We start from the raw sequence: 13,513 nt of genomic DNA, 5'->3' as shown, positions 1-13,513 counted from the left end.
AGAATTTGCAGTCATTTATATGTACATTTTTGCATATGTGCTGCCACAATCTGAATCCCCCTCCCCCCACAAATGTGCACAGGCACACACATACACACACACAACTAAACATGATTCCATTTCTGAAGCAAGATTCCAAGTTCTTCTCCCTCTGAAATGCTTTTGGGAGAAATGGAGTGAGCTTAAGGGAAGATATACACGCACACTTCCTCCCATTGCCCCAAATCAATGATCAGCAGGAAAAAGGAAAATTGGGGCATATTGTTTGTCTTCTAATTCTGCTCTTCTACCCCACATCACTTTTTATCAGCAATGCAAGATTCCAAATTTAGGAACTCGTGCAATATATGATGGTTTTTCCCATAGGATGGTTAGAGAAAAAGAATCATTTCTTTTCAGACAGTGCTTCATTAAAGAAGTCTGTCTCAGATTTCACCAATTTTCAGGTTACTTTATCGAACTCCCACCAGCCTAATGTATCTTTGTCTATTTTCAACTGAATCATCCAATTCTCTTTTAATACAGTAATTTACTGTCTATAAGAAATGCTTTACAATGTACAGGCTCTCAAATGATGTCAGGCTCCCTGGACAAGGACTCAGCAATAAATCTCACATCCCCTGACTTTACATGGTGTAACTAGGCTATTAGGTTCAAACTTAGCAGAAGTCTCTCAAACGCTTAATATAGCATGAATAGATAAGATTTCCTACTGCAGGCTAATAGCCATATTAAACACCCAGTTGTTCTCCCTGACTGCATGAGGGTGCAATTCATTATTAAACCCACAGCAATTTAAACCTCTTGCTTCTTCTTCCTGTCTGTTCCATCTTTGTAAAGACTCTTTGTCCTGTGCTTATGAGTCTTTAAACTGTGTGGTTGTTGGTTATTAACACAACTAACATCCCTGCCTTAAGAATCTCTAGCTCTTTCATAAGTGTTAGACTGAGAAGCTGCTAACACTGTCTTGGAAAGTCCACAAACACATTGCTTGAGTGTTATAGTCCCATGCCAAGATTGATTGATTGGTTGCTGTAATCACTTATGTGAGATGGAAAATTCCACACATATCCACTCGTGTATATGCTGACAACCATGTGCATCAAATAATTTATCTTTATTCTGTTCTGGTATAAAGAAAACTCCACTGAAGGAGGCCAGCCAAGACTGACTGCTCCATCCTATTTTCTCAAGAGCACCCCTAAAAATACCTCTAGAGAACTGGGTGCTCCGCTGAATGTAATGGGACTTGGGAGAATTAGTGAATCCATGATAATGAGGCAGAAACATCTCCCAGAAATAGTCCTTCTGTGTAAGCTGCCTTAGCTTATTCACATTGTCAATGCTACAGTGCACCTTATTCAGCAGCAGGGACCCTACTGTTAGACAATGTGAAATAAGGAACAGATTTGGGGATTTTATGAAGGGCAGCATGTAACAAATTGTATGTAATACCATACTTTTACTACTGATGCAGCTATTTCGAATTGTCTATCTCAACTACTACAGTGTATCGATTGATCCAATTCAAAGAACAGCATAACCCAAAGTGTGTCTGAACTGAATTGCATTCCATTTGTGATCTGTTAATATTCTATGACACTGTAATCAGAAGACTTCCCCATATCTATCTGCTCTCCAAAAATAATGATTTGTAGGACATTAACCACCCAGCTGCATATTAGTAAATGAATCAGTGCTGCAAATCTCACCAAAAAATCCAATTTAAAAGAGATTAGGTTCATAGCCTAGTATACATCATTTTTGGTCTTTGTTTGATAGTTGTTGTTTTTGTACTAATACATTTATAACCTTTAACTTGTGCAAGACTGAAATAATTATAATAATAAAAAACAAAATCCTTGTGTTTAATGCGTTACTTTGATGAAATAATCTTGTAACTTTTATAATGTGACTCCATTAGCCTATAAAAAGTATCTGGAGATTTTTTTTAATCATAAAGAAAATGGTTTATGATATTCAGCTTCTGTTAATTATTTTGTAATATATTTACTATCACTTAATGTCATCTAAAGGGATTTCCAGTAGAAACATGCTATTCATTACTGTTCATTAGCTCTCATCTTCTTCACCAGTAAAAGTGTTCTAAATGTGTTTTTTAGAAAGATTTTATAATCTTGAGTGTATACTTAATCTAGACAGATCTTGAGTAAGTGTGAGCATACTGCACATACCTTCTATTTGGTGGGATGTGGGCAACAGTGTGTTGGCTTGCAAGGTAGAATGTAAGTATGCCTGAATAAAATTACACTTTTATTGCACTTGTGACATACTGACTAAAATGTGCCGAAACTGACATGGTACTGTCCTTAGTGTTAGCTGTACCTGGCATGGGTATAACTAAGGCTGGTGAGCTAATCTACACCTAATCTATATTACCAAAATATTATATGAAAGCCTTAGTTAACCAAAACTATAATGGGCAAACCATGGCATATGAAAGACTGTGACTTGGAATATAAGAGGAGAATATGATAAAGAACACAAATTAACAAATGAAATAAAATAAACATGTTGTGTGCTTGTGAAATTAACAGATAGGGAAAAGATGTGCTAGACAGTATGAATGAGGGTCAGCTGCAAAACAGATATCTGAAGGAAAAGTGAGTGGGTCAAGAGGAAGAGGAAAGTATTTTTTAGGTGGAGATGAGATCCTGAAAAAGAGACAGGTGAAAACAATGTTAAAAAAGGAAGCATGGATGATTTTCAAGGATTGCAAATAGAGGGAAGTACAGTGAATGGTGATAGTGTAAACTAGATTTAGCTATGCGTCTTTTTCTTTTTCTTATTTTGTGCTTTTAATTTCTTCAGCTCACTAATTCTTACTTTTTTCTGCACTCAGCATAATGTTGCTTAGCCCTGAAAGCAGATATACAGTGGGGCAAAGAAGTATTTAGTCAGCCACCAATTGTGCAAGTTCTCCCACTTAAAAAGATGAGAGAGGCCTGTAATTTTCATCATAGGTATACCTCAACTATGAGAGACAAAATGGGGGAAAAAATCCAGAAAATCACATTGTCTGATTTTTAAAGAATTTATTTGCAAATCATGGTGGAAAATAAGTACTTGGTCAATATCAAAAGTTAATCTCAATACTTTGTTATATATCCTTTGTTGGCAATGACAGAGGTCAAACGTTTTCTGTAAGTCTTCACAAGGTTCTCACACACTGTTGCTGGTATTTTGGCCCGTTCCTCCATGCAGATCTCCTCTAGAGCAGTGATATTTTGGGGCTGTCGCTGGGCAACACGGACTTTCAACTCCCTCCAAAGGTTTTCCATGAGGTTGAGATCTGGAGACTGGCTAGGCCACTCCAGGACCTTGAAATGCTTCTTACGAAGCCACTCCTTCGTTGCCCGGGCAGTGTGTTTGGGATCATTGTCATGCTGAAAGACCCAGCCACGTTTCATCTTCAATGCCCTTGCTGATGGAAGGAGGTGTTCACTCCAAATCTCACGATACATGGCCCCATTCATTCTTTCCTTTACACGGATCAGTCGTCCTGGTCCCTTTGCAGAAAAACAGCCCCAAAGCATGATGTTTCCATCCCCATTCTTCACAGTAGGTATGGTGTTCTTTGGATGCAACTCAGCATTCTCTCTCCTCCAAACACGACCAGTTGAGTTTAGACCAAAACGTTCTACTTTGGTTTCATCTGACCATATGACATTCTCCCAATCCTCTTCTGGATCATCCAAATGGTCTCTAGCAAACTTCAGACGGGCCCGGACATGTACTGGCTTAAGCAGGGGGACACGTCTGGCACTGCAGGATTTGAGTCCCTGGCGGCATAGTGTGTTACTGATGGTAGCCTTTGTTACTTTGGTCCCAGCTCTCTGCAGGTCATTCACTAGGTCCCCCCATGTGGTTCTGGGATTTTTGCTCACCGTTCTTGTGATCATTTTGACCCCACGGGGTGAGATCTTGCGTGGAGCCCCAGATCGAGGGAGATTATCAGTGGTCTTGTATGTCTTCCATTTTCTAATTATTGCTCCCACAGTTGATTTCTTCACACCAAGCTGCTTGCCTATTGCAGATTCAGTCTTCCCAGCCTGGTGCAGGTCTACAATTTTGTTTCTGGTGTACTTCAACAGCTTCTCATAGTGGAGTTTGGAGTGTGACTGTTTGAGGTTGTGGACAGGTGTCTTTTATACTGATAACAAGGTCAAACAGGTGCCATTACTACAGGTAACGAGTGGAGGACAGAGGAGCCTCTTAAAGAAGTAGTTACAGGTCTGTGAGAGCCAGACATCTTGCTTGTTTGTAGGTGACCAAATACTTATTTTCCACCATGATTTGCAAATAAATTCTTTAAAAATCAGACAATGTGATTTTCTGGATTTTTTCCCCCATTTTGTCTCTCATAGTTGAGGTATAGCTATGATGAAAATTACAGGCCTCTCTCATCTTTTTAAGTGGGAGAACTTGCACAATTGGTGGCTGACTAAATACTTTTTTGCCCCACTGTATATTTGGAGCATGGTAAAATGTATATGCGGGACGCAGTGGCGCAGCGGCTTAATGATGCTGAAAGTTGCCGGCCAGAAATGGTCGACGCTTCAGCGGTTCGAGTCCAGCCTTCGCGTTAAACAGGGTGAGCTCCTGTTTCCTCCCCAGTTCCTGTCAACCCAACAGTTCGAAAACTTACGTGAGTAGATAAATGGGGACTCTCACTCCGGTGAGAGGAAAAATGCTGGCGGCGCCTTGCAAAAAAGGAGTTGGGAGCAGTTGCCGGTAAGCGCGAAAAACCGCGCGCACCCGAAAAGGGCGCGAAGCAACGGAAACCCCACCTCCTGCGCTCACCAGCTGGGCTCTGCCCTAGGAAGGAGGCTCTGGCAAACCACTTCCGAAAAACAGTTGCCTTGAAAACTGCAAGGACTCGTCCAAGCAGTCACTGCAGGGTCAGCAATGACTGAGCGCAGACAAAAAAAAAAAAAAATGTATATGCATTTGTGTGTGTGTGTACTCATAAACTGAAGTGGCAGGCTTGGAAACAGGCAACCTGAATTGAATTCATCCAACAAAATAGTAAGCAGCTTTGGCCAAGTCATGCTATGTGAAATCCCTAATCCTCATCTACACAATGGAATGAATATTAAATATCATCATATTATGAATGATCATAAGGATGATGCCAATGCTTTTCAAATGTGCTGTGAGCAATAAGAAAATAAATATGTTTTTATTCCAAAAAAGAGTATTACCAATGTAACTCAGAGGGACCGAAGTGATTAGACTGGGATTAGGAAACCTATGGTTGTCTAGTACCTACAGATATTGGACAACATTTCTAATTTTGTTCTATTATGTTTCATATGGAAACATAATACCATATGAAACATTAGCCCCAACATTTGAAGGGCCACAGGTTCCCCAACCTTAACTTTAGACCCCCTGTGAACTGTAGAATGGAAAGGAGATTGAAGATTTTAAAGGACAGTTTACACATTTAATAAGATCAAGTAATTATTCTTACCCAGATTATCTGTACACATTGGCTATAGATGGCAACCGCATATCTGAATCCTCCTAAATAATAATAAAAATACTCTATACCGGTCTTGGCCAATTTGATATTCTCTAAGTGCACTGGATTGACTCCCATAAACATTACTACAAATGTTATGCTGGACTGTGACTGTAATAAAAATTTGATTTGATTTACTGCAATTGAAGAAGGCTGCCCTACCCTTGTTTATTAGACTTATTATAGCATCATCTATTGAGATCTCTTGGTAGCTTACGACAAAACATAAAATCAAAATTAAATCAGAGGCATTAAGAACAAATAAAAACAGATAAATGCATATTCAAAAGGACATATTTTAAGTGATATTTTAAAAAGGAAATTAGAAGACTAGGACCCTAAAAACAGCAGAGAATGCATTTCAAAAAAAGATAGGGTGGCTACAGGAAAGCACAGCTCAGAGTTAATGCAAGATGAGCCTTCCCCTTGTATGCAAATCTCCTTAGGTAATATCAATAAGCTGAGGAGGGATCATATTGAAAAAAGTAATTCCTCAAGTAGCCTACACCCAGGCCAAATTGGGCTTTAAAAGTACCAAAAAGCACATCATATTTCACTTGGAAGAAATTGCAATGTTTTTAGTACAAATAAAATGGGGGCTTCTTTAAATTCTTCCAGAGGCTATCTTAGCTTCTGAGTTCTGCAGCATTTGGACTAGACAAAGAATAGCTCGGTTTAGAAGTATCAAGACTGGAGGTAACCAGTGCACTCCCCAGAACGTTAAGATCATTTTCTTCAGGGACATAGTTGACACATGACACTGCTTCTAGCTGAGAAATCAGACAGAGATGGAGCCAGAAGCACCCCCCAAACCGAATAGCTGCTCCTTCTGAGACAGTGTGGCCCCACCCAGAGATCTACTATCTTTCTGGAATTCTAACTCGTTACAGTAAGTAAATCAGTCTTGTCTGGGTTTATTTTCAATTTACCAATGGCAGGCAGACATTCAGGAGAAACGTACCATTACTTGAAGATGGTACAGAGAAACAGATTTGTGTGTCATCAACATAATGACGACACCCAGCTCCACATCATCTGCTGCTCTCTGAAGACTTTCATGGAAATATTGAAAAGCGTTGGAGACAAAACAGAACCCCAAAGGACGACACGTGTTAGCGCCTATTTCAAGGAGCAACTATTTCCAAGTAACATTGCCTGAAATCTACATGGAAAGAAAAAGTGTCTCCTATTCTCAGAAGGATATCATGATCCATCGTATCAAAAGTAGCAGGGGGGTTGAGAATCATCATCAGAGTCACATTCCATGTCAATCCCCAAATATCATCCATCAGACTGAACAAGTCAGTCTCAACCTTGTTACCTGCTCTGAAGCCTATTTGAAATACAGCAGCTCAAGATAATTTGCTTCATCCAGGACTACCTGTAGTTAAGAAATCACCACTCTCTTACTCAACTATATTACCCATCTCCAAAAGATCCAGTGCAGGCTTCTTTAAAAGTAGTCTAATAATGGCCTCCTGTCAGCCCCACAGGAAGGCTATGACTACTTTTATTGAGATTGGTTTGTTCTGGATTTAAGCCATGTTTTTCTCCTCGTTGCTATGGTAACAGATCTGGTTTATCTCTGTCAAGGTCATCTTCCTTACTCTCTATACTTTCTTTAAACAGGAGACATCCTACCTCAACACTGTAAGTTTTTCTGCTAAGCCTTCTCCCGGTAACTTTCAGCTAGACATTACAAGCCAAATTGGGCAAGGATCCAGAGGACAAGTGACAGAATGTACTACTCTAAACAGCCTGCCATGTCATCAAGTGTCATAAATTGACATTGATCCAGTTACCAGACACCCCCATAATTGACTCTGCATCAATAGCAGTATTTGGTCTGGGTTGAATACAAGAGATTTTATTCACAAAAAATCATTACAAGCTTCACAATAAACTTTTGAGGGTTCTAAAGTTCAACTCCTGGGGGAGGAGAAGGAAGCATCATTACACAAAACAATTCAGCAGCCCATGAGCTTATGCAGGAAAAAAGAAAAAAAAACCTTTCAGTCTTGGAATCCTGCTGCACTCAATAGGCTTTTCAGGCAAATTGAAATTAAAAAAATGTAAATAATAAAGATTTAACTCTGCCTCTAAATCTGCATCAGCAATATTCTGGGAAAGGCTGTCCAATGTTTACTCTATTACAAAATGATCTGGAGTTTTTAAATAGGGTCCCAGGGAATTTATTTCAAAAGCCTTGGTATTTGGAAGAAAGTTTGTGGGGAGGGTTTCAATGTAGAAACTCAATCAGGCGAAAAATATTCTACTAACATTTTCATATCTGTAAAGTAGTTCCTGGCTCTCCTGGATACTGCCATATCATCTAAGAACATTCCAACTTATAAAATGTTCTTAACAGTTTCCAGTGGAATTACCTAGAACTAAAATCTGGAGTTTCCACCATAACAGAAAGCTAGGTTCTCTCCACAGCATTGTCCATACTGGTGTAATTTCAAGAAAAAGAAAGGAAGGACTGGAGGAGGAATAAGTAAAATGAATTTATTTATAATCAGCTTTAAAGTCTCATAAAATCTCATGTCTGATATGATAATTTATTTTTAAACTATCCATTCTATTTTTTAATGTGAAAGGAAGAGTTTAACGCATTAACTGAGCCTTCTATTTTTTTGAAAGCAATCCTCCTAAAAGGTAAGAATTTTAGGGAGAGAGAAAGAGAGGATGGAAAGAGTTTAGGTTTCTTTGAAACAAATATGATTCAAATTGACAGTGATTCTTTTATAGGAGGAGGTGAAGATTAATCAAAGAATTACATAAGATATCATGAAACCATGGTATAGTCCAGATGAGTTCCTCAAAGTACAACATTCTCTGTAATTCTTCACTGAGTGTGGGTATGTTGGTGGTAGGTCCTGAACCCCTCAAGAAATACATTATTTATAAAAGGGATGTGGAATTAAGATGGAATTCTCCTAATCCCGCCTCTGAGAACTCTATGTCTATTGATACAATAATTTCTCAATTTTAGGGATTTCCATTCAGTGGATTTTGTACACAACTGACAAAATTTGACCTTGGACTTTATTCCCTAATAAAAAATGAAGTTCATTGTTTCCAATTCAATTTGACCAACAGTTGCTTCTAGAGGCACCCATTCTACGTATTTGTAAAGATTATGGTGTGAAGTAACATATCATGTCAGACATTCATATAACAAAAGAGGCTTTGAAGAAATATGTGTTGTAGTATAATATAAATGCTGGCACTAAAACAATTAAATCTGAGACAAGAAAGCATGAAAATGGCATAGGAAACATCCCTCAGTGAAGCAGAATATGTCCAGCAATGGTCATAAGGGGTGAATGTACATGGACTGAAACTAAGATCAGCAGCTAATACAACAGCAAGCTGCATGAACTTACATTTCAAAGTCAATAATAGATAGCTGTGGCAATTTCATAAACATCATAGAATTATTAATAGACAAAGGTCTGGATAGGTTTTGAGCATGCCAGCAGAGGGGATTCATTGCCCCCTAAGATGACAGTGTTAACTTCTCAGGTGATTCAACAATTTTTACATAACAAGTGATTCCAATTAAATGTTCTTTCAGAGCAATTATGGCCCCTTAATTTTTAACCTGTTTGTCACTTCTGAATCACCACAAACCAATTACCTTTCCAAGATGCTCTAGACAACTTGTCTGCTCTGTCGTTGCATGCTTCAAAATACAAGCTGTGTTACACAAATACAAGTTGCTATGTACAACCCACCCATTTCATTCTGCAGATGATTCAAATCTGGGTATGAATTAAAGCATACTCACATGGTGCGTAGAACATCACTAATACAGAAGAATGTTCCTTGACAAACTTGTCAAAATCATCATCTGTTAGGTGATAAACAGCATTTTCCTCTTCTGACCAAGGAGTCTCAGGAGTCTGTGGCTTAGGTGGCTGAGGACTATAAAGAACAAATACTGTAGGCCATGTTCAGAAGGTACTAGAAGGTAAAGAGCAGCTGCCTGGGCCATAATTCACCTGATTATGTAGATGCTAACATGCAATGCACTAACTTGATATAAGTAAATATAAGTTTTTATTCAAGGAGGATATAGTAATCACTAAAATACAAATAAAAATAAAGAATGAATGGGGTAGGAAGGCATCTGGCACAGAAATTTTGTAGGAATAACAAAGGTAATTATGGGCTACATACAAAGGGTTTTATGATAGAACAAGAGACATGCCTTATTAATTTCCTCCTTAAGTTCTATAATTAATCTGTTGTGATCTGACAATGCAGTATAATACAAAAATACCATCCAATAAAAAGTTGCAAATGAATGTAAACCATAAAGTGTGCTAACACTATAAACTGTATAATTCTTTTATACCCAACATTGCTCAAAACAGTCATTTTTACAGAAGAAAAACAACAGTCACTTAACAAGGTGGGAGGTGGGAAAGTACACAGGCATATAACTAGAAATGCAGCAAGAGAAAGAAAGACTTGAGCAAGCACTGCCAGGCAACCAGTAATGATAGTTTTATAGAGCAATGCAATCCAAAACCTGGTTGCTTAGTAGAATCAAGTAGTTCCTGTTTATGCCTGTTTTATTTAGCAGCTTTTCATTTGCCACTAAAGTTAACTGCTCATAAAATTGTCTTTCAGAACCAGGTCAAATTGTTTATCAGAGTTTTCAAATATAAAGCAAAGTGACTTAGAACATATCATAACTCTTTCTACCCAATTCCTTAAGTGGGTATCCATATTTGGGGAAATTAATTAAGACAAGAGTCTGTCATTTTCCATCAATTACTTTGAAGACTATCTGATCTTATGCCAAGCATCCAGTTACTTTTTCAGATAAGAGAGAAATCAGGACATTAAGAAGCAAGGAGCAAGACTGGTACACATCAACCACTCTCTCACCTCTACAGCTTCTAGTGCAGCATATCTCACCCACCTGCCCCATCTTCCCAGGACCTCCTATTCCTCCCCTAGCTCCTGCTGCCAATACTCCAGTATAGGACATCCCACCTGCTTGTCTGTCCATCTTTCCAGCACCTTCCCTCAGCTGTCTCTGCTGCCACAGTCCCAGCTAAGCATATCCCACCAGCCTGCCCACCCTCTGAACCTCCCATGCTTTTCCTACTCTTCTTCCTCCCCACTCAGCCATCAGCATCCTTAGCTTTGCTCTGCAGCTACTTCTGCTCATTATAAAAAAAGCCCATTTTGCTCTGTGTACAGACCCAAATACCTGAAACATGCATGTTTTGGTTTAGGGATGGACCCCCTACAACCAATTCTTCCGTATACAAAATGGTTCGTACATCCCTTTCCCATTGCTAAGTGCTCAAAGCATTTCATGTGCATTATCTTAATCATCCTGGCAATAGTCATAACTCCTAACAATGTTATCATGTTATTACCAATAGGGACCTTGAGGGAATCAGTGACTGTACAACTAGGCTCAGATTTGAAACAGACTTCTAGCTCAAAACTTGTGCTCCAACACACTATGCACTGAATCCAAGGTTTTTTTGTCCTTTCTTAAAAGGACCCTGTAATGCCCAGTTCTGTCCCAACATAATAGCAGAACTAACCAAAGCAAGAAGTTTTCACACATAAAGAATGGGAGCTACTGGAGCCAATAAGATCTTTTGGGTGCCATTTAGGAGACTTTAATGCAAGCCTTGATGGAAGAAGCTGGAAAATAACCAGTTTTCAAGTGCCACTTTCTCTAAGTTTCTATGAGGTAACAGTATTAAAACTATCTTTCCATCTCTTCGTTTGCACATTTTTCATTTAAAATATTTAAAACTTCATCTGGAACTGAAAAGGCTGTACCTGGCTTACATAAATCTAGTTTCTGTAAATTCTTTGATTCTGTGTAATTAATTCCTTTGCCTTTCCTGCATACGGGTTAGGGTTAGGAAATCTTGAATATATGCCCTATAAAAAGTCCCCAAAATACTGTTTCTTGATTTCTTACTCATCTGTAGTAATAGGAACAAAAGGGGGGAAATGGAAAAATGGAGATCCTGCATTTGTAAGCTTTTTGAGAATTAGGGCTAAAAGAGACATGATTTAAAATGACAACAATAAAACCCTATCCGCAGTTGTTATGGACTCAGTTCTCGTCAACTCCAAGTCAGAAACTGAGCCTCAGAGGCCTGATCCATCACGTTGCCAGTCTCAGGAGTCAATAGACAATCAGCCAACTGGGGCTGACTTTGTAGAAAATCAACAGGAGCAGGTGCAGGGGTGGTCAGGTGGCAAGGGCCTGATCCTGGCAGAGCACTCACTCCCAGGAGCCACTGGCAGCTTCAGAGGCCCAAGAAGAGGCACTGTGCTTGGTTCCTCAGAAGTAAGGGTGCCAATGCCCATAATTCAGCCACACCTGTATCTGGCCGGTTTAAGAGCAGCCTCCAGCGATCAGATGTTTGTTGGGAACAACTCAGTATTGGATCTGTATTCCCACGTCTTTGCTTCCCGAATCTCTGCTTTTTGACTTGAATTGGCTGACTAATCTCTTCGGTGTTTGACTCTTGGACTGTCATGGGCTATGTTTGCTTCTCTGGTCCCATGTATGATCCGAATGTACAGATAAGGCCTCACCCTCCTGTATCTTTGCTGGGAGTTTGTGGTGTGGGGAGGGGAGGGGGCACTTACATAGCTGATTTTTTGCTGTCTTTCTATTTGACTGCTTGTTACTGGCCAGAAAGCCCCTTGTAAGCATGTATGCGCTCAGTCTGAAACAGGACACCAATGATGACACACTGAATTCATTGACCAGGTTATTTATTCTTGTTACTCTATTTAATATGGTTTATTATTTTCCATATAGGGCGAACATACATCAAAATGTTCAATTATACTTTTCCAGAATTTTTGAATGACTGTTGCAGAATATTGGACCATTCATACTAAAAACATCTTTGAGTTATTACTTATTATTATTGTGCATATGTGCTGGGCTTACACTATAAACATTTTATAATGGCAAACGTAATTATTGTTAGTTCCCAACTAAAGCATGATTTCTCAGTATGATTTTTTTCTTCATTATTGATTCCCTTCAGAAAGAGGAAAAAAAGCTGCAGTATCATTTTTCCTTGTGGGAAACTATTAAACATGCATTGGAAATTAATTGAGAACAAACAGCTGTCTTTAACTCTAGATGGCTGAAATGTCAGCCAAAGCCCAGAGTGGCTTGTTAGCAGACATTATCCCTGGAAACAGTCTGCAGCTGTTTTGCTTTGCTTTCAGTAGCTGCATCCAGTCGCTGTCACAGCACTGATATAAAAGCATTGCATAGTACTGGGATTAGCAGACTATAACATGGGCAATCTGAAATGAAGGAAAAAAAATACCTCTAGATGTTTCTTCAAATGGTTCACATGTGGTTGCTAAGAGATAAGGACCTCCTTGCTGAGCCAGAAGGCAAAAGGAGGTGCTGTAGGTGATGAAGGCTTGCACCATTGTTCAGGGTAGGGAAAGAAAACCTGTCTGCATTCATTGGTCTTGCTTCCTTAAAAGACCAATGAGGCTTTAACACTAAGGACATTTTTCCCTCTTTGATCTGCCCATGCATGTGCTGAATGTACTTAATGTTCAACACTGTAAGAAGCAGCACCCTAAATGTTCTGTGATGTCTCTTCCATCTTTACCAGAAACACCCCACTCTCCAGCATAATCAGAAAGTACTGAGAGCAAACCAGGGACCTTGGAACACTGAATTCCCAAAGAAGCCTAGCATATTTAAATAGCTTCCACATTTGCAATTATTAATATTTCCTTTTAAATGTATTACATGGAATTAAGAGAAACACAGCTGTGTTCTTTAATGGCTATGCCTACAGACTACAGACATGAAGGCAATAATTTGATGGCTAGCAAAGTACTCTCTAGATTAAAGATACAGGTAGTTCCTGTTTGGGAACGAAAATTGGGACCAGCAACTTGGTTGTTAAGCGAAAAGATCGTTAAGTG

At 39.1% G+C, this 13,513-nt stretch overlaps 1 protein-coding gene across 1 annotated transcript in view; it reads right to left on the bottom strand.

Annotated features, from left to right (window-relative positions):
• PDIA5 (protein disulfide isomerase family A member 5) overlaps positions 1-13,513 on the bottom strand; it is a 191,283-nt gene that overhangs the window by 65,672 nt on the left and 112,098 nt on the right. The window contains exon 11 of the mRNA XM_088146442.1: positions 9,342-9,478. Coding sequence (XP_088002568.1) covers positions 9,342-9,478 — 137 coding nt within the window. The remainder of the gene's footprint in view (positions 1-9,341; positions 9,479-13,513) is intronic.

This window comes from Python bivittatus, unplaced genomic scaffold, assembly GCF_059951505.1.
Source record: "Python bivittatus isolate LINGU-HERP-01145 unplaced genomic scaffold, Pbiv_v1 ctg000480_np1212, whole genome shotgun sequence".
NCBI classification, from domain to species: Eukaryota; Metazoa; Chordata; class Lepidosauria; order Squamata; family Pythonidae; genus Python; species Python bivittatus.
The sequence above is the reverse complement of the archived record's forward strand: the minus strand, read 5'-3'. Positions and strand labels throughout refer to the sequence as shown.